The following is a 23,340-nucleotide window of genomic DNA, read 5'->3' as shown; positions in this document are numbered from 1 at the left end:
GTTTTACGCACCGCATCACAACTTGGCGGCGTTACCCTTCACAAGGACGAACATGTGAAAAACCAAGTCTATTATATAAATACTATGAGAGCTCTGGTAGCCCCGGAAGTAAAAGATACACTGGGGGAAAGAGGAGACTGGGAAAGAAAGTGGGAAGTGGGGGGAATAAAAGTGGGAGAGAAAGAAAGACTCAAACGAGAGGAGGGGTGGAAATTTGAACAATGTTGGACACTTCTATTAATAGAGTATTGCAAATGTAATTTGCCAGTTCAACAGGCCCTGACTGTGCACGGTAAGGAGCGGCTAATTGGACGCTTTAATAAAGCACGTGAGGTTCACGGGGGCAGAGGGTGTGCCAAGGTGATAAAGGGTGGGTGGCACAGGAGGGGGGGAGGGGGGTGGAGCGAGAGATGGTGAAGGACGGTGGCAGAGGTGGCGGCGGGGATGGGGGGGTTTGCTTGGCTGGGAAGTTATCGGCGGAGGTGTGGAGCGGAAGGGGAAGAGGAGAAGGAGGGATGACTCTTCTGTGTCGCCGACGGAGGAGCGAGCGGTTTAAAGAGAGGGAGGACAAAGGCGTGGGCAATTCACACGAGAATGGACCCAGAGACATCCACTGCCTACATGAGCTGTACTTTGAAAAGAAAAGTACGGGTTATTGTTAACTGCACCTTACGCGCACGCACGCACGCACACACACACACACACACACACACACACACACACACACACACGAAAACACACAGACAGTGCATGCTTGCTCACATTCCACATCAAGTGTGGAGAATGAAAAAAGTCTCTGTCTCTCTCTCTCACACACACGTACACACTCACAGCCACACACACACACACACACACACACACACACACACACAGGAAAAACACACAGACAGTGCATGCTTGCTCACATTCCACATCAAGTATGGAGAATGAAAAAAGTCTCTGTCTCTCTCTCGCTCACACACGTACACACTCACAGCCACACACACACAAACACACACACACACACACACACACACACACACACAGCCACACACACACACACACACCCCCTTCCATTTCTTTTGCCCTCAGATGCTCTCTCATCCATACACAATTGTGTTAAGGTTGTGTGACTGAGATTTGGAGTGGCGTGTAGCCCACTGTCACACAACCTGTCACATCGGATTCGTCTCCAATGGATTTACCAAAAATTAAATATTGATCTCGCTTTAACCTCGAAAGAGGCGGGAAGAAAAAAAACCTCAACTGAATAAAAGCTTGACACCCGTGTTTGACTCCAATCTGAAAATCTTTTAAAGGTTTAACGCAACAGTGCGCGAGGCTGCGATGATGATCTACCTCCCGAGCTGCCCTGCAGTCGCTCTCTCTCTTCCTTTCAAGTGAAGGTAACAGTTTGGCAATATCATCACTTTCAATGTGAAAAACCTTGATCACAGCCGATGTTTAAGTAATTGTGACTACTTTTCACGGTTCAAAAATCTGGAAATGATGTAGAAGTAATCTTTATGTCTGCTGTGTGGAAGTAAAATAAATCAGATTCGTTGATATATTCTCATAATATTATATATCTGATCATTTGTTAGGAAATCCATGTGTTCTGGAAAATGCCGGTATACTGTAGGTGGCGCTGTCATTACAGAAAGAGAAAAGCTTTTTTGGTCATGCAGATTTTGACCAAAATGACTACACGGCTGAGATAATATACAGAGCAGATGTACGTACATTTTTTTTTTTTTTACAAAAATGCATTTTAATTTCACTTTGACTTCGACTAGAAAGAGAGAGAGAGAGAGAGAGAGAGAGGTTGGCGCTGACGTAGAAGAGGTGGCGCGTTGGTTGTAATTTGTTGCGAGACTTTAAAAATAAACACCGAAATCCAGCAAAAAACCAAGGACGGAGCGAACAGGGGTCACAGGGTTAATGAGGGGAGATGGACACCGGGAGCAGCTCCACTAATCCTCATTATTCCCCTGGCCGCGGCTCAGATCTGTCTGGGACGGGCTCACTTGCACAAAACAATATAATTGCAATTTATACTCAACGTAGAATCCAATTACGGTCCATCGCAACTTGTTGAGGACAAAGTCGCTCCCTGCGCGCGATAATGAGAATACATCACGAAACGCTCTGTGCTGTGAATGAAAAACCACAGTGTGTTTTTTGGAATGGGATAACATGTGATCCACGTATAAGCGGTTGTGAAACCCATCCAAAAAGAAACCTGAGCTCGGGTTAAGGTGTTTTTTTCAAATCTTTTTAAACGCACCTGTTTGGATTGACCTGTGAATCAGAGATAAAACCAAAAAAAAGTCCTTATTCGCAGTACCAGACTCTCCATCATATCTTAATATCATTTGTCTGACATGATTTCAAGAGGCTCCTACGTGTCACGGCCCCCACTGCGTGTGAGAAGGATGACGTACTGGTAAATCAATGGAAAATACTATTATTACATTTAGAGAGGGAAGGACTGACAACGGCACAGGCGCTTGTGTTGACAAACCGTTGTGTTGTCACATGAATCAGGGTTGTCTCTTTCAGCTAAAAAAGCTCAAATCCTGTGTGCGTGTGTGCGTGCGATCCTGTCAGCTCTGCTGCAACATCTGGACGGCTCAGGGGGGGGGGGGGCCGCTGCCCCGGCGGGGGGGGGGTGGGCTGGCCTTTCTTTTTCTGTACCAGCCTCCCAGTGTTTGTGTTCCGTCACTATGGTGAACTGTCACCGCCCCCCCCACACACACACACACATACACTTCTATCCTCCCATCACGTCTGATTTCCTCCAAAGTGTGTGGATCTTTATGTGTGTGTAACCATCTGTCCTGTCTCAGAGTCCCAGTAATAATTAGCTGAACCCAGATGACGTTGCCACCCGCCCCCGCCCCACCTCCCCCTACCCCTTCCCCACCCCCACCCCCACCCCGCCTCACCCAACCCCGACACACCCCACCCCACCCCGCCTCCCATACCCGCCAAAAAAGAAGCATTCAACAATCCAACGGCGCTTTAGTTGCCATGGGAGAGGTTGGGGGTAACCTTGTCGTTTTTTTGGAACCCTCCGCAGATTCCGTGTGTCCTTGTGGAGCTTTTGCTGGCGCTTGCAGGCAGCGTCTGACAGCCCAACTGTAGCTGTGAATTAGAATATGAATGAACCTCCGAGCGTGACAGGCAGGGGGAAAAAAGAGGAACATGACATTTTTCTTCAACATAAATTTTTGCCCGCGCGCTTTTCACAGCTCTCTGCTCTTGCCCCCCCCCCACCCACCCCCGTCTTCCCCTCGCTCCTCCACCTCCACTCTGACGGCTCCGCCGGGATCTCATTTAAAGTCGCTTCTATCGAGGGAAGGAGGTTTTTTTTTTTTGTCGTTGTCCGTACAATCCCTCCACTAACATCCCTCCCTCGCTTTTTATGTATATATTTTGGATTCAGGGCGTTACATCTGTGCGTGTCCACAGACAATCAGGGGGAACAGGGCTTACTTGTGGTCACACCAGCGGCGTGCATGCGCTGCAAAGCGACAGGCGTCAATGGGACAGGCTGCAATGCATTTTGAACGGAGCTGGACTTCGTCAGCCTGCAGCGGGCAGTGCTACGTCCCGCGACGAGCTAACCCCTTCACGGCGACAAGGAAAGTTGAGCAGACTTCAACTGTATGCAAATGAGCAGCGCCGGGCGCCAGGCGGCGGCCAATAGGAGGGAAGAAACACTCTCAATCGTACTGATCCTTGGAAAATGGACGCCTTGACCACTGTGTAATTGTCTAGGTTATTTATTTAATGAAAAACCTCACTGAAACTATCGATTAAATTAGGAACATGACGTTTTATGTTTCTCCAACAAGAATAATCAATCACCAATTTTAAGTGACGGACGTAGTTTTTTCGAGAAATCATTTATTTTGCTAAGTAAACAGCTAGGGCATTTTATTTTTTAAAAACTACACACAGCACCTTCCATCTATATAATTTATATTAAATACAGAAAGGGATTGATTCTCGATTCTTGAGAGTTGTTTGAAACGTTTGCCGCGCCCACAACAGCCTGTGGGTTTTGAGCGGACACGCCCACAGAAGCCAGGGGCCCGGAGTCGGGGGGCACGAGACGGGAGCTGCTTGGCTTCGCGCTGCAGCCCTGTCGCCGGCGGTGTGACCCCATCATTAGAGCTTAAATGTCGACAGTGTGGGAGCGACGACTCTCCGCCTTCCCACCGACACCCGGTGTCATTTGAGGACGGGACAAATGGCTAGTTGTCACGGAAACCACCTGGGCACAGCTGCTGTTTGCAAAGAGGGGACGAGGTAATGACGCAGAGAGAGAGAGAGAGAGAGAGAGAGAGAGAAAGAGAGAGAGAGGGCCAGGTGTTGCTGCATGTCAAAGCTGTACAATGCAGAGTTTAGAAGATATTAAATCCACGGTTCCTTATTTTGAAAGATAATTTCACCATCAGACCGTCTCAAGACCCCTCCTGTATTTAGGTGTTGCTGTAACGATCAGGGATGGAAACTTATCTTCCTAACTTTAATGACCAATCTTATCCCCCCACATACCTTTCGGACCTTTTCTCACTGGCAGGAGAATTTGGCCCCCGAGGGCCATGGCCACCCATTTTTTCTTGATTTTCTTCATGATAACGTAATTTCACTCAGGCCGGTTTGATCAGATGTCAGAACATCACGGGCACTTCTTCCCTCATTTTGCTCTTTTAAAAATAAGGATGTTTTTTTAAAAGCTTTTAACGCTGAGAAAAGCACACAATAAAAAAAAAAAAAGAGTGAAGAGGCCTCGTCACTTCAGGGTAAGAATGCTTTCTACCCCCCCCCCCCTGCGGGCGTGCCCCCCCTGACTCCATAACATGTTTTAGGTCACCTGACAAATCTCAATCTCAGTGCTTCTCCATCACTGTTCAGTCCGGTGGTGCTCACATGGTGCTCACATGCTTTTGTTTTTCCCACTCAAAGTACATCTGATCTGCATTTTCCTGACAAAATGACAAAGATGGAGACGTCCCCGGATCCCCACAGGGGTTGAGATTCACGACCTGTCGTCGTTTTCACCCATCTTGACTTTGCACCTCCGGTCAACGCAACAGGCAGCGTTTGGTATATCTGGACGAAACGGGCTTTTTGAAACAACCTTTATGTGTCTGCATCTCTCTGCACAACAAGACCTTCCGACAACTACTTTTAAGTCTCTTTTATATATTGTCTCTCACCAGCAGCACGCCGTGATCTTCTTTTAATGTCTCCTGTGCAAGCCCCCCCCCCCCAAAGCTGCTAACCTCCTTTCCAGGGGTTCCTGAGATTTAGGGCACAGTGTTTTATATTGTGGAGCGTCTGGACACACTGGTTAATTAAGGATTCAGGGGGGATTTGGGGGAATAAGGTGCCGCCTGAAAGGGCTGCAAACCCCCGCGCCCGCTGCCCGGGCTCTGGAAACACTCTTAGATGTGAATAAAACAACTGACGCTGAGAAGCACGGGTAAACAGAGGCCAGAGGGTTTTCTGTGCGTGTGCGTGTGCGTGTGCGTGTGCGTGTGCGTGTGTGTGTGAGCACATGAAAAGATTTGGGGTTAAATTAGGGCAAAGGCTTCAAAAACGACCAAGGCTTCAATTTAGCTTTTGTTATTTTCTATCTACTCAAATCTTAATTATGTCCACCCCCTCCTCTCTCTCTCTCTCTCCCCCTTCTCTCTTCCTCTCTCTCTCTCTCTCTCTCTCCGCAGCCTCGTTTGGAAACTTCTCTTAGCTCATCCCTTGATCCACTTGGCAGTCCTTCCTCTCTCTCTCTCTCGCTGTGACAATACTGGTGCAGGAGCTGCCGTCTGCAGATATGTGAGGGGAGAATCAAGGCGTGAAAGGGGGACGGGGACGCGCCTATAGAGCCCACGCCAAGCCGAGCTGGAGGATTCCCATTCAACGCGGCCAATCTAGTTTACAGACACTGAAAAACAGAGACAAAGCCCCCCCTGGGCTCCAGGCCCGAGCGCCCACTACAACATAATGATAAAATGTAAAAGTACTTGACCCCGGTGGCCCTGTAGGCGTATCGCTGGTAAATCTCCTCTTGGGACGGATTGAAGGTACGATTCTAGTGTAATGTTGTTGAAAATCCCAATTCAAGACTTATCGTAGGGCGTCTACATTCCATTCCACACAAAAGGAACATGATTCCCAGCTTCTTATGCGACTCGGTCAAGATTTTATGCATCACATGTTCCATATTATGGTTCTGTGTTTTGTGTTTTTTTTGTGTTGTTTTTTTTTCTCGTGTTTTTCTTCTTTTTTTTTTTACCTCAAATCCCATTAATGTTTAAGATTTGAGAATAAATTGATGAGTAGACAAATGCTTGAATTTTGGGGATTTTATATGTAGCACACCGTTTTAGACTAATGGATGCAAAGTCGTGGGACGACAAGTCTCATCTTGAAACACTGCTTCTATCAAATGGAATTCCAGAACTGCTCGTGATTGCATTAGAATGGCATTATCAATGCATTCATGATCAGTTCCTCACAAATACATCACAGTGCGTTTTTCTCTCAGGATTTTCATTTTGGAATATGCATTGTAGTTTGTTTTTAAATAGATGAAAGAGTAAGCCCTTTTCCCCCTCAGCACTCTTATATAACTCTACAACCTTTTTTTTTTTACTAATTCAGACAAACTTTAGATGTTTCAGTGACAAACTATATATGACTCCGACTATAACAGTTCTGTAGTATAATTAACGCTGTACGTCAGTGTGAAACCGTACTGTAACTGTCTTGTCAGTATTGTCAGTGGAATGGGTTCAGAGAGAGGTTGTTTGGCCTCTCTGTGATGGATCAAGCAACATTTTATTAATGGAATGTACACGTGTTCTAGCAAATGAAAAAGCAAGTTAATACATAATAATAATAATAATAATGATGATAGTAATAATAATAATAATAATAATAATATTATTATATCATATCCTTGACTTAAAATGGCGGGGAGGGGGGGCAGCTTTGGTTTCTGTTGGAGCTATTTGGTGACACTGTGATTTCGAAAGTTCCGGAAAGCCTTGCACACTGTGACGGCCCAGGCCCAGGATGTTCCGCTCAACAAGGGAAGGACTCGTATCTCGGCCCGGCCATTCCATTCGTGGCAAAAACAAATCAACAAAATTGACGACAGCGATGGAGCTCGACTGCTGAATCAACTGTTGAAGGGGAGGAGGTGTACTGTTTGATTTGTTTTTCGGGACGGATTCACTGATGGATGTCTGGAGAAAAAGAAACTTTCTTTACTCTGTGGTTGTTTTTTGTTTGTCTGAGATGTGGGAAAAATAAGAAATGCGATGAAAGTTGTCTTTTTAAAATAAATATATATATATATACAGCAATTGAGATATTTCCGTGAAGCTATTTTCTATAGTTATCCGGTGGCATAAAATGATGTGACAAAATATCATGTTTTCAATCATTTTTCTCTGACATCACACAACACACATTAGAGCACCAATCACTGCTCCACTATTTGTTTCTTGTGATTGTTTTTTGTTGTTTTTATTCCTCTTGTGTGATCTGGGAATACAACTGAATGGAATGAGTGAATAAATAACAGGATGGGGGGGGGTAACAAAGGCGGTGGGAGAATAAAAAAAAATAATAAAAGGAAATAAAGAAAGGACACGAAGATGGAGGGAAACGATCACAAGAAGAGGGAAAGGTTCAAATGATGGAGGGGGAGGAATGGAATCCTTGCAGGGCGACGGCGGCTCAGCAGCAGTGCAGGTCGTCCAGAAATCAGAGGGTTCCTGGTTCGGTCCCCGGCTCCTCCAGGCAGCACGCCCGAGTGTCCTTGAGCAAGGCACTGAACCCCTCACTGCTCTTGATGAGCACCTGTGTGCCTTTGCATGGCTGCCACCGCCATCCATGTATGTGTGTGTGTGTACTGTAAAAGAGCTCTGACTGGTCGCAAAACGAGAATATCGCTTTAGAAATGCAGTCCATTTATCGCTCACTGTCCCATTATTTGGAAGCACTTGGAAGATCGAGGATGTCGACCACGAAGGTGAATCGCACTTGAGCCCATGTTCTGACCTGCCGCACCCATGACAGCTACTCGTGAATACCAAGCAGCTGTGTCTGCTGCCTGGAGTCATAAACACACACACATTGGAAGCCAATTAGTGTGCGTTTCACCTGTTAATGACATGGAGATGTGTGAATCGGAGTTATAGATGCTGAGCAAGCAATGTTTACAAACCAAGTGTTTTCTCCGGTTTCGTGCAATTGTTTCAAATTATTTATTTTGTATGTATAACTGTATGCTTTAACAGGGGACATAATCCTCCTTTATCTGGATGTCATTGGCTGTGTTTTGCCATGCCGTGCGTATTCCACCAAAATGAAAGTAAATGAAAGCACTTTAATCCAGAGGAACTGCTCAAGTGTCATTAGACGGTGGCGGCTCCATAGATTGGAATTTTTCGTAGTTAGATGAAATTCGTTCACCTTCTCTGGATATTTTTTTTTATAAATCCAAGGTTCTGTCCTTCTGTAAGTGATAAATCAGCAGCATATATATATATTTTTTTATTTCTTAAATCACAGGTCACACAAAGTGCTGCCAAAATTGTTCATTAGCAGCAATTTAATACCAGGGGGCAGATAGGAGACAGAATGGCAAAGATGTAAGAGGTGAAGATTTACAACCGCCTGGATCGGCTGATTTCCCTCTAAAGACCTGCATGTGGTAGGGTGCTATACCTCGAATTGTTCAAATTTCCCATGCATGGGAAAACCAGCACACAGTTATGAAATTCAATAGATTAGGAGAGGGACTTGGGCAGCTTCCAGGCCACTTCTGGGAGTGATGAATAACAACAGGCCTCAACTAAAACTAAAACTCAAAAAATGTAAAAATTGGTTCCTTTCAAGGTGGGGATTTCACGGTGACTCAAGGGGCAAAATGAAAGATTATGCTTAGATACTATGTATACAGTTCATGTATACAGTATATATACAAAGACTGTCCAATTTGTCCAAATTTCCATTTTTAAAATGTGTGTAAAATACAGACCACATAGGCATAAATGCACAAAAACATGGTAATATATACAGTATATCCATAAAACTTATAATATTCAGATATCTACCCAGATGGGTGGGTAAGGTGAGTGGATTAGTACTGTTCTGTGATTGGTTGAGCTAATTCATTGCAGTTTGTGTAAAGCAGCCAAAAACCTGCTTTTTTTAAAAGAACGGTCAAAGGGGCGGGTGGGGGTCATTGTTATTTCAGGGGGTTTTTTTTACCACCTCAGATGGTCTGTGAGCTGGTTGTGCTTCTACCCAGTCTGACCATTCTAGAGATGTTGGCCTCGGCAGCCAAACCCAAAACAGGACACAGTGTTGAAGGTCACCACATTTCTGACGACATATTGATGTAACCGTCAAAGAAATGTTCCCTGACATCAAATCACCTTCATTTCCACAGCAGGAAGAATCTCGGCTGAGCTTCCTACCCAGACGGACGGCCCGGTCAGTCTCTGCACCCAGGTGCTTAGGAGGTCACCTGCTGCACCCGATGGCCATTAAGCAGGAGTGGGAGAGATATTCATTGGGGCCTGGTACTCCTGTTCATTTCCGACGTGCATGTTTTTTGTTCTGGGGCCGTTCAGTGAGCATTGACATCGGGCCAGTCCACTAGCTCATAGTGGAAATAATTACTGAAGAACTGGTCATCAGAGAGACATGCCACTAAAGCCATATCATTTGATTAGAGTGAGATTATATCATTGCATATACTTTCAGTAGTATAAATGGAACTTAAAACAGGACATAGGGCATAACCGTAGGGGGGACTTGTGTCTAACACTCGTTTATTAGGCATTTACACATTCACTTTAGCACGTTGGGGTCAACTACACAGAAACCCTTTAAACAAGAAGGTTGTAGCAGTGTTTGCCTCCGGGTTAATAAGGCGCTTATAATCTGTGTTTATGGATGAACAGTGTTAAAAAGCGGAGGAACAGCCCATAAATAAAATTAAAGTGCAGGCCCGTCTCTTGTCCAGTTGCGGTGACAGGGTGTGTGGGAGCGAGTCCATCCCATCCGTGTCCACTGCCCATCTCTTGTGTCAATTCTGAAAAAGAATGTGGCATAGAATAGGTTCTTTTGGAAACTTGACGGGATCGTAACACCGGATGGTTTGGTTCTTCGGCAAGGGCCGAAAGAAGACAAAAAGAACCACAGTGGGATTTTTATTTTCTAAGTTGCACATTAATAGTTCATTTAACACTTATTGCTTTAATTGCCATTGCTATAATAACTAAGCTGCTCCTGACTGTGCAGTAGTGCACAGTAGTTTTGCCCGGCATTTCCTATGTAAAAGGACAGCAGGACAGCAGCATCTAGTGGCGCAATGTACCTGGCTCCTTGCCACAAATAAAATCTATGAAATGAATGTCTTGATTGAAATTCATTCCAATTGTATTAGCAGATTGAACTGCGTATTAACTGATCTTAGAGTCAAATTTAACTGATTGCTGATCACATTTGTTAAATTGTCAGTTTAGACAGTTGTGCACAATGGATATTATATTACACATTGATGTTTAAGAAAAGTAATCCTTTGTTCACCAATGTATGTTAGAAATATATATATACATATATACAATAAAACTACATATATGTAATTGTACGCATGTATATATTATTATATAGCATACTGTACATGCATACAATTAGAATCTTGATTACAATCTGTCTATCTATCTATCTATCTATCTATCATTCTATCTATCTATCTATTTATCTATCTATCTATCTATCTATCTATCTATCTATCTATCTATCTATCTATCTATCTATCTATCTATCTATCTATCTATCTATCTATCTATCTATCTATCTATCTATCTATCTATCTATCTATCTATCTATCTATCTATCTATCACGGGTGACTACAAACAAGAATCTGTGTTTTGAAGTGATCGGGTTTCCTAAAAGCGGGTGGACCCTGCCCTCCACTGGCAGCGCTGAAAACCTCCCTGCATGACATCATGGCTTCAGAATATTCGTGCAGGGTAATTGGCAGTAATGGTGTAGATGGAGCCCAGTTGTACTGTGGTCCTACCGACACACACACACACACACATGTGGACTACACGGCCAACGTGTGTTCCTAAACCACCGAGTTCGCCGAGAGGTGCGGCCTTGTGGGCAAACCGAGGAAGTTTATAATACCGATCACATGAGATGAACACTATAGATAGGCACAACGTTGATCACGTGCGTTTATGCAGAAAATAAAAACCCGAAGATTGTTGCCCGTGTCTAAATTGTGACCTTTTCAATATGTTTTTTTTTTTTTGTTTTTTTTAAATTGATTTTTCAACATAGAAGTCAATCGTTAAAGTGCAGGGTGTCTTGGACTGGACCCCAATCCAATATTCTAATACTGTTTGTGTTTTGTTATTTTTCTTTGCCGCCGCGGCCATTACCGGCGCCTGGCTGAGCGCCACAACGCGGCGGAATTAAAATAACCGAAAAGAGATTGGATTGCGGACGCGCCGCCACGTTCGGGGCGAATCTCCGAGCGCACATTAGCAGCTGATTTAAGGAATTGGAGGCCTGACCCTTTTTCTTTTTTTTTTTTTTTTTTTCTCCCTTCTCCCCCCCCCCCCCCCCGTCATGAACCGGCGCCGTTACGTCGGAGCGGCCGCACCGATCGCTTTGCGGCGCGTTTAATTAGACGGATATAACGAGCGTCCGCCGCCCCGCCGGACGCCGACGACAACGACGCCGTAAATAATAATAATCGTCATCATCATCATAATAATAATAATAATAATAATAATAATAACGCGAGAGTTTGCAAGTTGCCTCAGGACCGTACTTTGCAACTGTCAGGGGGTGGGTGGGGGTGGAGTGGATCCGCGCATGACCCGACGCCACCGCGTTACCGTACCGGGGATGGTGTCCGCGTAAAGAAACCCAGCCCGAATAAGCCAGGAGGTAAGGACCACCGGGGGTGTCGTCGGCTCCTCTCTCCCCCTTCCGCCCTCGCTTCGTTTTCTCTCCGCCCGCCGCCGTCGACTGCACTAAACAACATTTTTTTTTTGTTGCGCCTCCCTCTCCAGCTCCAGCTCCAGCTCCAGCTCCAGCGCAAGGATTTTTTTTTTTTTTTTTTTTTTTTTTTTTTTTTTTTTTTACTCCTCCTTCGTAATAAAGTCGCCATTTTGCTTCACTGCCTATATAAACCATCCGTATTCTAATGTTTTCCTCAAGGACCTGGAGACGGTCCCCTTTTCTCGCTTCTATTTATAACGTTCGGGCTGTTTCGCGCGGGGACGCCGCGGTCGGAGAAGTGTCTCGCGGTGGTACATGTTAACGCGGGGGGAGACGGAGGGGGAGCCGGACGCTTTAAATCGGGGCCAAACTATCCGGATTTGTTTTGTTTTTTAATTTATTCATAAATATATATATATTTTTTTAACACGCCGGTCCTGCCCTTTTTTTTTTTTTTTTTCCCTTCTTTTTTTTTTTTTTTTTTTTCTTGCGTTCCTCGTCGCCGCCTCGTCGTCCGCAGAGCGCCGAGGGGGGGGGGGGGGGGGGGGGGGGGGGAGAGAGAGAAACAACCATGACGACCGCCCGCCGTCTTTGAGGCCGCCCCCCTCTCCTCCGCCGGACCGGTGCGAACGGCGGCAGGTGTGGTTGCCATGTAACACGCCGACGTCCGGGGGTGAAAACGCTCGCCGTTCAGCTGCCAACCGCCTGACCCCCCCCCCTCCTCCTCCTCCACCCTCCTCCACCCTCCCTCCTCCTCCTCCTCCACCCCCACGTGCGTGACCCGGTCACCCGGCTCGTGCTGGGGACCCGCTCCCGGCGGTTCAGGTAGGTGTGGCCTTCGAGGAGGGCCTAGTACCCCGCGGCAATAATTGCACAGTAGAAAATGTAATTTCTGGTGATTACATCAACAAAACAAAGCCCAGTTAAAGTACTTGTGTAGTTGTATTTTTTTTTTATATATATTTTTTTCCTGAAGTAGAAGTGGCGCTTTCGGCTTTCGGGGTGGGTGTGTGCTTGTAGGAAGCGGTGGACTTGGCACCTTGGGGTCATGGTTCACTAGAGGGAGTTAAATCAGCAAAACAAAAACAAGTGATGAAGAAAAACATCACAAACAGAAAAAACATGGATAATAGCAATTACCAATGAGTTAAAAACACACAAACACACACACATATATACAGTGTGTATATATATAGCAACAAGGTAAGAGTACTTTAGTTACTGTACTTAAAAACACTTTTCAAGTATCGGTACTTACTAAAGTATATTCCCTTTTGGGGACTTTTACTCCAAAGCATTTCTACACAGTCACTCACATATTACCTTGTTTTTCTTTTGTTTTAAGTGACTCAAATGATTCATATATAGGCCAAAATCAAAATTTGTAAATTGTCGTCAGGGAGCACTTGCATGAGCGCTTGTCACTGTCAGAATAAAGGTAGAGAAGCACTTTGTGCTGTATGATAAGTCGTAGGCCACTGGCTATGACATACTATGTACTTTTTACCTTTAATACTTACTTTTTTTTCCTTATCTACTTTTTATCATATTTAGTACTTTAGGTACATTTAAGATTAATTGCAAATACTTTTATTCAAGTGGAAATGTCGATGTTGTACTTTCACTTTAAGTGAGTAGGTGGATGTCGACTAGAGGAGCTGACAGTGATGGGAGCGTGCTCTTAACAACCCTTGAGGCAACAGGTCACCTTATTGTCTGTTGCACTGATTGTCTTAAGATCTTGAAAATTTAGTCTGGGACTCACCAATCCTAGCCAAGGTCTTGCGGTGTGTATACTCAGCAATAATCCACAGTCTTCCTCAGGAGAATGTCACTGGTGTCAGTCTGTGCTCCCAGGTGATATATTCCTGTCTTGCCAGAAATTGCCAGACAGTGTAGACTCATGTTGCCGCGAACCCCGGCAGATTTTTTTCCATTAAATTATTCCAGGTGATCGATAGTTGGTGGGCTCCCAGTCAAAAAACAGTCTTTGGCAGTATCCGTCAAATTCTGAACTAACCTCTTTTTGCTTGCTGCATCGATGATGGAACGGTGCCTATTGTAGGCTTTTTTGTTCCATGTTCATTTGACCATACTGCAAAATGACAAGCATTGTCCAATGTGACGAGCCCTACCTTCATCACTTAATGTGCGTAGAGTAGTGCATCGTGTAGCGGATACAGTGGCTCCACAAACGAGTGACCCTTGATGTGCTGTTGTAATTCATTTGGAGAGTGACATAAGCGTGCGATAAAGAAAGCATGTCGGTACCATAATCAATCAAACTTAGCATAATTAGCAATTGTCAGCTTTCATCCATTAGGGTCTCCCATACTGTTTTGCACCAGGGACCAGTGTCCAAAGCTTATACACTGGATTTGATCTGGGTGGAAGCACTACGGACAGAATGGCTAGGTCGAGTAGGACATGTATGACAATGTTGTTGTACAGACATTTTGACCTAAGTCATTATTGTTGTGTCTTTGCAGATTAATATGTAACCTAAACCAAGACAAGCATCCCGAGTATATAATAATGGCTTTAATTTATATAGCGCCTTTAAAGGGACCCAAGGTCGCTTTACACACACAGTTACATAGTGAGGCAATGCGTGTCTTGTGACTTGCCTGTGTCCTCTCATGATCCAGAGAATCCACCCAACAGATTAACACATCAACGTTAACCTTAACACATGTCCTTTGATGGTGGGAGGAAACCGGAGCACCTGGCGGAAACCCACACACACACGGGGAGGACAGGCAAACTTCCACGCAGAAAGGACCTGGGACGACTGTTGTTCTAACCCGGGACGGTCTTGCTGCGAAGCAACAGTGCTAACCACTGAGACACCGTCCCGCCCGATATGATCTGATATACAGGAAAAAGCCGGGTACAACGAGGGGTGATTAAAGAAAGTTAGGCCGTTGTTAATGTGGCCCTGCTTCTTCGACTCACCTCCAGTCTAATTGGCGGAACATGGAGTTCACGTGTAAGGGAGAGTATTGATTTTGAAATGAAACACGGAAGGTCAAAACCTCATTACCACTTCAGATGATGTGTGTGCCTCAACACAGATAATCTCCAATCCAATAACACCGGTGGCCCAGGAGGAGAAGCTGCATGGCAAAACAATGCAACGGCATCATAAAATGCCATCGACGCACCAGACATTGCTAATAATGTTTTGACAAGCAGTGGAACAGGATCAATGAGTGCTAGAGAGCATGCTCATGATCTCTTGAGTCATCCGTTTTCCCTCCCACTTTGCAGGGATGGAGAGCCCAAGTGGTCCTAGGCTCGGGAAGCTGTCCTCATCGGGGCTTCCGAGGGGCCGACCCCCAAAACTTGGACACCCACAGGAGTCTGTGAAAAGCCCCCCAGGCACCAACAACAACAACAAACACGGTAATACAGACAATGCCTTGTTTTATTAAGTGAACATGCTATCTGAGTATCCTTTCTGTAGAAATATGGATATGATATAATATGGATATAATTTGTCAAATGTTGAAATTGGTCGTATTCATATATTTCTTCGAGCTCCAGTTCAACCAAAGGTTATTTGCTATTTGTTTATGTTGAATGCAAGTTTTTCTCATATGCAAGATGGTGACTGGCAGTCTCCCCGTTTCTGAAGTTTAGGCATTATTTAAGTAGAATAGGAATCGCTGGTTACGCAGCCACAATTCCACAGCGCTCACCACCGATAGCCATGGAAAATACAACATTTTTCCTCAGCTTGCTTACAGTGAGAAAATCAAACAAACAAATAGTGCCAGCACTGACATGCGAGAAAACCGAAGCCATCTGGATGGAGATGGAAGACTCTGGAGGGGGAAAGCCGGACTGGAGAATTATGTTTCAATCCAATAACCAGCGGATCATCATGACTTTGTTAATAGAGTCGGGCAGACTTGGAAAACTGGGGCTCTCCTAATATGACCCAGTTGTTTTTTGTTGCTTGAAAATAGCCTCCAAGTCCCATACACACGGTACCAACTCGAGACTAAGGTGCTTCAATTTGTTTTCTTTCCATGTTAATATTCAAGCCCTCTGGGTCAGATGGAAGACCATGTTTGCTTAGGCTCGTGTGTGTGTGTGTGTGTGTGTGTGTGTGTGTGTGTGTGTGTGTGTGTGTGTGTGTGTGTGTGTGTGTGTGTGTGTGTGTGTGTGTGTGTGTGTGTGTGTGGGGCGTGTGTGTTTGTGCTTGTTTCCTTGGTTGCTTGCTCCTCATTAATTTTGACTGCACTCTGGACAGTTAGGACTTATTTTGCAAGACAGATATGACAGTGCAGAAGAGCATGGAATAGTTTTCCTCTGCTGCTGTTGCAGGGAAGCTATTTGATAGAGCCCTTTTATCTCTATGTCAGTGTATGATTATCTGCCTTGCCTTACAATACGGGATGCAGTGTTGCATAGGCGGGCAGAACATTCTGTGATTCCTTACTGTGTTCTGTCTTCCAGTGGATATGCTTTGGCAGAATTGATTGTAGCGGTGGCCAACTAGGTTTGAATCTGAGGTTTGACTCAGCACCCTGACTCCTTATGTTTTTTCACATTTTTTTTCTCCAATTTATTGCACATTAAACAAGTGATTTCAAATCTGTGAGGCTTTACTGGGTACTTAAGTGCTCTCGTACTCCACTTTTGATTGTTTTGAGGCTGAGGGCCCGGGGTCAGGTGCAGTGAAAGCTGGATGGGGTGAGGTGTGGAGAAGATAACGGTTTAGGGAGGACGGCCAGAGAAACACAAGTTGGCAAAGGGTCACTTTGGAATAATGACTGTGGAATTCCAATTTCTGACCTGACCTCTATTTGTATGTGTGTCTATGTATGTGTGTCTATGTATGTGTGTGTGTGTGTGTGTGTGTGTATGTGTGTGTGTGTGTGTGTGTGTGTGTGTGTGTGTGTGTGTGTGTGTGTGTGTGTGTGTGTGTGTGTGTGTGTGTGTGTGTCTCTTTGTGTGAGGAAAGGACAGTGCGTTACGCGTGTCAAAACAGAAATACGTACATGGCACGTTGGTGTCAGTTTGCTCTACAGCATCTACAGTTTGGCAATTTGATGCTGACCAACTGGCGGTGCTCATCTCGCTTGACCCATAAACATAAACGCTGGTGTAATTAAAATGTTCGCCACACTACTGGACCACAAATGAGCGAGTGTTGCAGAAAGTCTATGCCGTGACGCTTTGTCTAAAAAGAAAGATGATGTAAATAAGGCTGAAAGCGATGTTTCACTGCTAAGAACATCAGTGGAGAGGAATGTTGAAATGATCACAAAAAAAAAATCGACTAACTGTATATGATTTCAGAGAACAGTGGTTGGGGTCGTGGTCAACCTCTAACATAAATGGTTAATATCTTTCCCCATCATTTACAACATAGAACAATCTGTATAACCCAGCCTGTTTGTGTGTGTGTGTGTGTGTATGTGTGTGTGTGTGTGTGTGTGTGTGTGTGTGTGTGTGTGTGTGTGTGTGTGTGTGTGTGTGTGTGTGTGTGTGTGTGTGTGTGTGTGTGTGTGTGTGTGTGTGTGTGTGTGTGTGTTGAGGTTATGGCTACTGTTTTTTCGGGACTTTCTGTGGTAACCTCAGAAGCTCCTGGCTGTACTTGTCTTCTTCGCTATTTGATGCTTTCTCTTTCCCTTTCTCTTTGAAAGTCTTTCTTCATCTCTGATATGCAGATGCATTCATAGATGCCTTTCTGAATTATAGCCTCATCAGTGTTTTGCTCTGTGTGTAAAGCAAATGTTGGTTGCACAAGTTATAAATATACATGCCAGTGTTTTGGAGCTGAAATATTGCCTTATTTGGCCAAAATGTTGTGTTTCTCATTACCAGGGCTTTCCCTAGATTTTAGAGAGGCTTAGTTTGTAACTTTTCCAGTGGGTGGGGTTTAAAGTGATTATGAGGTTTTTAAGATTTTTCTAAGAGCATTTAACTGCTTCTGGTGCAAGCACTAGATAATCCTTGAAGGACCACTTTTCTCTTTGTAGTGAAAAACTACAGGAATTCTTTAAGCTGCGAAGCCAAACATACCAAACGCCTGTTACAGTAGATGTTCTATATCTTAGTAATGCAGTGTTTTGGTAGGCGGCCGCCCACTTATCATGACTATCTACCCGCTAAGTCCTCTGTCAACAGAAATATGAAAATTAATGTTATGGTAGATATAGTACTTTAGGGTAATTTGGGGGCTTTCAGGTTTTTTCAGGTTCTTTGCATCATTTGAAAGTGGAGAAACAGAGCTTCCAAACAAGGTGTCACTTGTGCAAATCAAGCAAATATTTTTAAAGCTATGACTTGTTAATGACAAGGGTGTGGCAAACTGTGATTCTGAGATAATCACCTCCAAAGTTTTACCCACACCTGGTTCATTCAGCCAGCTCCCAGAATGCAAATGAGTTGGCGGACAAACAAAGCCTCATGGCTACTTAACATGATGCTGAATTGGCCAATCATGAACAGCTCAACTAATGTTGTTTTTAAAAAAGCTTTTATTTAACAGTAAGAATATACATGTTTTATAAAAGTGGAATTATTTTGGAGTTTAAAAGTACGGACAACACAACAAAATGGAGAGTCCATCAATATTATCAGTCTCAGAAAATCTGAAAATCTGTCACCAACCTCAACGGACTTCATCACGTCATCGACTTCTTCTGTTGTAACAACAACGCAATTGTCGGTCTCCTCCGGTGGTTCTTGAAAATATTCTGTTTCATTGTCACATTAAGTTTGAAATCCGCTGATTGAAATGTTCTCCAAGTCCGGAGTTATATCAGATTCAGCATCGCTGTCGTTCTCCGTGTTGCCGTCAGAGAACTGACTATCACCGCAGAAAATGAAGTCCAGTACGCGCTGCTAACACTGACTTGGATCTATCGCGCTGGTATAGATTAACGTCTGAAATATGATTCAGAGTTTCCGCCACCCGCCCGTAATCCATAACGATACCGAGAAGAAAGTTTTCACAGACAAGTGAGACCGAAACACCCCCGTGCTGCGCTTTAACCGTCTGTTTACAGAAGTAACGTAGGTGCGTGACACAAAGGGATTTTCTTCTTTGAGGTTTCACAACAATGGCTCCGTGTGTGTAAGAGTAGTATGATTTAAAGGTTGAATTTTATCAAAACGGTTTCACATTGTGACTTCACATCACATGGAATATGGATGAATTGTCTTCACCTGGGCTCTCGCTTTAAGGGAAATTATCAATCGGCGTTATTTAGCATCCGGGTAAGTGAACTGCATTTCCCTATGTAATCTAACGGAATATTTAACTCCACGGTTCAACATTTTTCTACTATTTATAAATTAAACTCGGTTTTGAAAATATGTTGAGAGATAAAAAAAACACAAAGGAACACGAATCTGGAAAAATCTCATTTTTCTTCAAGAAAGGCTTTTTAAACTTATTTGGCTGCTCCTGGCGATTTTAAAAATGGGCGAGATGGCGGCTTTTGCTGTGGTGGGACACATATGTGGAAAAAAGGTTCCCTTTGCTGTAGTGTAGTGTTACAGGTTTTGCATGAGAGTAATCTGTTGCATTCACATTTTTTACTATTTTGTCCACAAAATGTAACTTTGCATCATACGTTCTCAGCTTTTAACACCACAATCACAACATGTAATTTTTCATTATACGTCTAAGAAAGTAAAGACATAATATTGTAACAAATTAGATTCTTGCTGCACCTCTAGAATTTCTATTTATCTGGAGCCCCTTTTACACATAGTTCCCGGTAAATTACTGGAATAACCTTTCCGTCACTGCAAATGAGTTTCTCTATTCACACATGCAGCTGTGTTCAGGAACATTTCCGTCTCGCACCTTTTCACATATGCCATGATAATGCCAGAATAGATGGGGCAAGCGACGATCCAGAGCCCCTGTACCCGGACCTAATAACCCTCACCCAATGTTACTACCATATTGACCTGAATATAAGACAGGGTTTTTTTTCCTGGAAATACGTCCGAAAAAGTGGTGTCGCCTTATATACACATTCCCTTAAACTGTCGAACAACCCCGACACGCCGACCTCGTCCGATCCACCACTCCCTCTCCATTGCTGTCATAGTTCACTGGGAACACAAAATCTTCCCACACGGTTGATTTAAAAAAAGCAGGCGGTTCTTCTTCACCATAGTGTGACTGACTCAATCAGACACGCAATCAGCTTGAGCTAAGCTTAGCATGTTCCTTACTTGCTAACAGCTTCCAGGTAGAAGTTGAACTTGTGAAATTTGGTTCCACATTACGTTCATCTATCTTTGCACATAGGCTACATACATACATACATACATACATACATACATACATAATGTACATACAATCATAGGCTCTGTACAACTGCATGCTGCGTTATCATTTTTCAAAAAGTATGTGTGTATGTGTGATCATTTTAAACCTGTCCTACATTCTCTGCCTGCGGAGAAGGAATGTTCTTCCTCCCCCTGTCCGCTCCCTACCTGTCTGGGCTGCAGCCTGTGTGCAGGGGGACTGCAAATTATTCCGAAACCCCAATAGTCCAAAAATGTCCCATTGCACCTGGGAAGGTCCAATTGACTCATTCTGCATAATAATTTGCCATGTGCTGCTGTTTGTTTGAGAAATGATGGCAGATTCAGTGTGAAAGATGGAAAAATGGAAAGATGAAGAAAGATAAATTAGCCTCAGAGTAGATTCATCACATTATAATTATTATTTGCAATGTATGTTTAAATCATAGTTAACCAAATTTGTTAACTTGTTACACATAATACAGAAAAACATGGCTAATTATTATGCAGACATTGCAGCCAAGCCCCACGGCCGAGCTCCACGGTTCAGATCGGACTCGCCATTTTTCAGAATGTTTTTTTTCCTTCCCGAAAACAAATATTTAAAAAAATATTTGTACAAAAAACATATTTGTAAAAAATATTTTTTGTGCTTTGCCGATACCGTATTCGGATTCGGCTCCGCCCCTACTTCACATGCTTGTTACCGCTTCCATTCACAACATAGCCATCTTCCCGGAAATGTTACTAGGTCTTGAGGTGGGAAATTGCCCAAACAGATTTCCCATAATATTGATCCCTGCTCCCATTCATACATGACCCCATGCGGGAACGGTTCCGACCATTGCTGGGAAATACTGCATGTGTGAACGGGGCTTTAGATAAAAACCCATGGAGCAAACAGTGGCTTTTGAAGAAGCAGGAAGCAAATTGAAGAAAATCAAAGATTTCTTGACATTCCACCAAATTGAAAGTGACAGAGTGGAATGGTGACTCATTGCGACTAGACCAGCCATAGTTGTATGTACTTTTTGAAAGAACTTAACTTTAGTCAAACCGACTGTGGGAAAGCTGTGAAAAAATGTTGCTGAAGACATTTCTACACGATAGCGGTACATTCATTACTAGTGGAAATGCTCTAATTGTAAAACAAATCAAACTAAACAAACTTTCATATCCACTCGCTACGCCAATGTAGTCTGTGTTTTGTTTGATTATCCAGAGGGTGCGTGGGCTTGTGAAGGTGTCAGGGGTAAAACAAACTTATCAATTATGGTCATATTGCGCAAGGTATTGATCCATTGTTCCTGTAAAACCACAGAACTACCTCAGAAGTCCTTGCATTTACTTCACGTTCCCCCAATATGGGTTTTTAACGGCCAATACCAGAATTTGTTTGTTTTTGGTTGAGGCTGCAGATACCAATATTTTGTGCCGACATTCAATATATTATTTTAAACAAACAAAGAAAGTGTAATTATAATTCCGGTTTGCAGGAGAGGGAGGAGAGATGCAAACATCGGCACGGCTTTACGGAAGAAACGGGTTACGTACTTTAACGCAACAGTAAACCATAGTGATATAAACGGTATTTTCTCATCCTATATCTTATTTGAAAATCTAGCGATATACCATTAAAAGTCGGTATACTGATCAGCCCTACGGAGAGGGTCTCGTTTCATTATTTTCCATATCGGAGGTTTACGACATTGGCAGTGTCGATAGCCCATATGTAATAAAATGCCAATATCGGCCCTATACATCGGAAATACGATATATCGGTTGAATCCTAGTTTACTTCATAAGAATGCTTCTGAAACTTGCCTTCTTACTTTTTTACTGACCAGTGACTGGCTTCAGCTTTTTATAGCTAATTACTGTATGGGTAGAAATGCTGGGATGGTAATCCTAATGAGCCACTGTTTATCCCAGAGGGGTTGTGAACATCACTTTGAAGAAACAAAAGCTTTAATAACCAAAGCCCATTTTCTGTAGAGGCCTGTTTCATGATTTGCCTGTTCCTATTGCACATTCGTACCCCTTTGCAAGCCACCAATCTGGCACTCATCCCACTGGACGCAGTGCCAGTTCCGTCCAACCTGCTACACCTTGTTATCTTATCAAGACTTTTGATATCTCAACCCTGGGCAAACAGTTTGGCATTATTTAGAACATGAAAACTAGGACTCCAGCCGTCCTCTGATCCCGAGTCCTCGACTGGTTTTCCTCAAATTCCTTTGTACTTTAGTAGCTGGAAACAACCAGCTATGAATGGATGTAATTTGTGTGGCGCTGCGCCTTCCTAGAGTAGAACTAGTGCGGTGGAGCTGTCACAATGCCACACCAGGCAACAGTGGATGTGGTCTGTTAGAGTGGCTCCTGCGTCTGGTTCCCGCCTCTCTCTAGCTCCCGCTCCCTTGCTTTCTTTGTTTTTCTAAATGGAGACGGTCATTCTTGATTCCGCTCTTATTCTTTTAGATGTATTCTTCACTGAAATGATTTGCCTGTATTAGTACCATCAATCCTAAGATTAATTCCATGATTGTCCATAGTTAATCGCAATTAATGCCAAATTAATCGCACATTTTTTATCTGTTCAAAAAGTAACTTAAGGGCAACACTGTGTAACTTTTTTTTTTACTTTAAAATAACATCTTTAAAATCATTTTGATTGTGCACTGACTTGTAATATGGAGACTGCCACCTCTTGTTCCACCCACCCCCTGAACACTTGTTCTTGCACTATGCAAATTTGAACTGGGTTCAAAGTGTGTGTGTGTGTGTGTGTGTGTGTGTGTGTGTGTGTGTGTGTGTGTGTGTGTGTGTGTGTGTGTGTGTGTATGCTTTACGACACTACGCCACTTCCTTGATATTAGGCTATGGTAATTACCATGTTTTTGCCTGGTAAAATGTATTAAAAAAAACCCAGATCAATTCTAAACTTCCCAGTCAAAATGTCTGGTAATATTGCTCATACAAAACATAGCCGCTCCACACGGCCGACGGCACGGATGAGATGG

The 23,340-nt window shown here is 43.8% G+C and overlaps 2 protein-coding genes and 1 long non-coding RNA gene across 5 annotated transcripts in view; 2 read left to right on the top strand and 1 right to left on the bottom strand.

The window, feature by feature from the left end:
* Window positions 1-5,743, top strand: part of samd10b (sterile alpha motif domain containing 10b) — a gene marked incomplete at both ends in the record, with an annotated part of 25,335 nt that extends 19,592 nt beyond the window's left edge. Inside the window, one exon of the mRNA XM_080015313.1 lies at window positions 5,721-5,743. Within this exon, the coding sequence (XP_079871439.1) occupies window positions 5,721-5,743 (23 nt within the window). The remainder of the gene's footprint in view (window positions 1-5,720) is intronic.
* Window positions 5,744-9,828: 4,085 nt separating this feature from the next.
* On the bottom strand, window positions 9,829-12,274 carry LOC307241425. Its single transcript, XR_013844551.1, has 2 exons — window positions 11,937-12,274; window positions 9,829-10,108 (listed from the first exon to the last, which is right to left on the bottom strand). It is a non-coding gene; the product is annotated as an uncharacterized lncRNA (long non-coding RNA).
* Window positions 12,275-15,309: 3,035 nt separating this feature from the next.
* znf512b (zinc finger protein 512B) overlaps window positions 15,310-23,340 on the top strand; it is a gene marked incomplete at its 5' end in the record, with an annotated part of 32,971 nt that continues 24,940 nt past the window's right edge. For all 3 annotated transcript variants that reach the window (XM_080015495.1, XM_080015496.1, XM_080015494.1), the window contains one exon: window positions 15,310-15,442. In XM_080015495.1, coding sequence (XP_079871621.1) covers window positions 15,310-15,442 — 133 coding nt within the window. The remainder of the gene's footprint in view (window positions 15,443-23,340) is intronic.

The sequence above is a fragment of the Zeus faber genome, assembly GCF_960531495.2.
Source record: "Zeus faber genome assembly, chromosome: 15".
Classification (NCBI taxonomy): Eukaryota; Metazoa; Chordata; class Actinopteri; order Zeiformes; family Zeidae; genus Zeus; species Zeus faber.
Note: the sequence above shows the minus strand (reverse complement) of the source record. Positions and strands in the feature narration are given on the sequence as shown.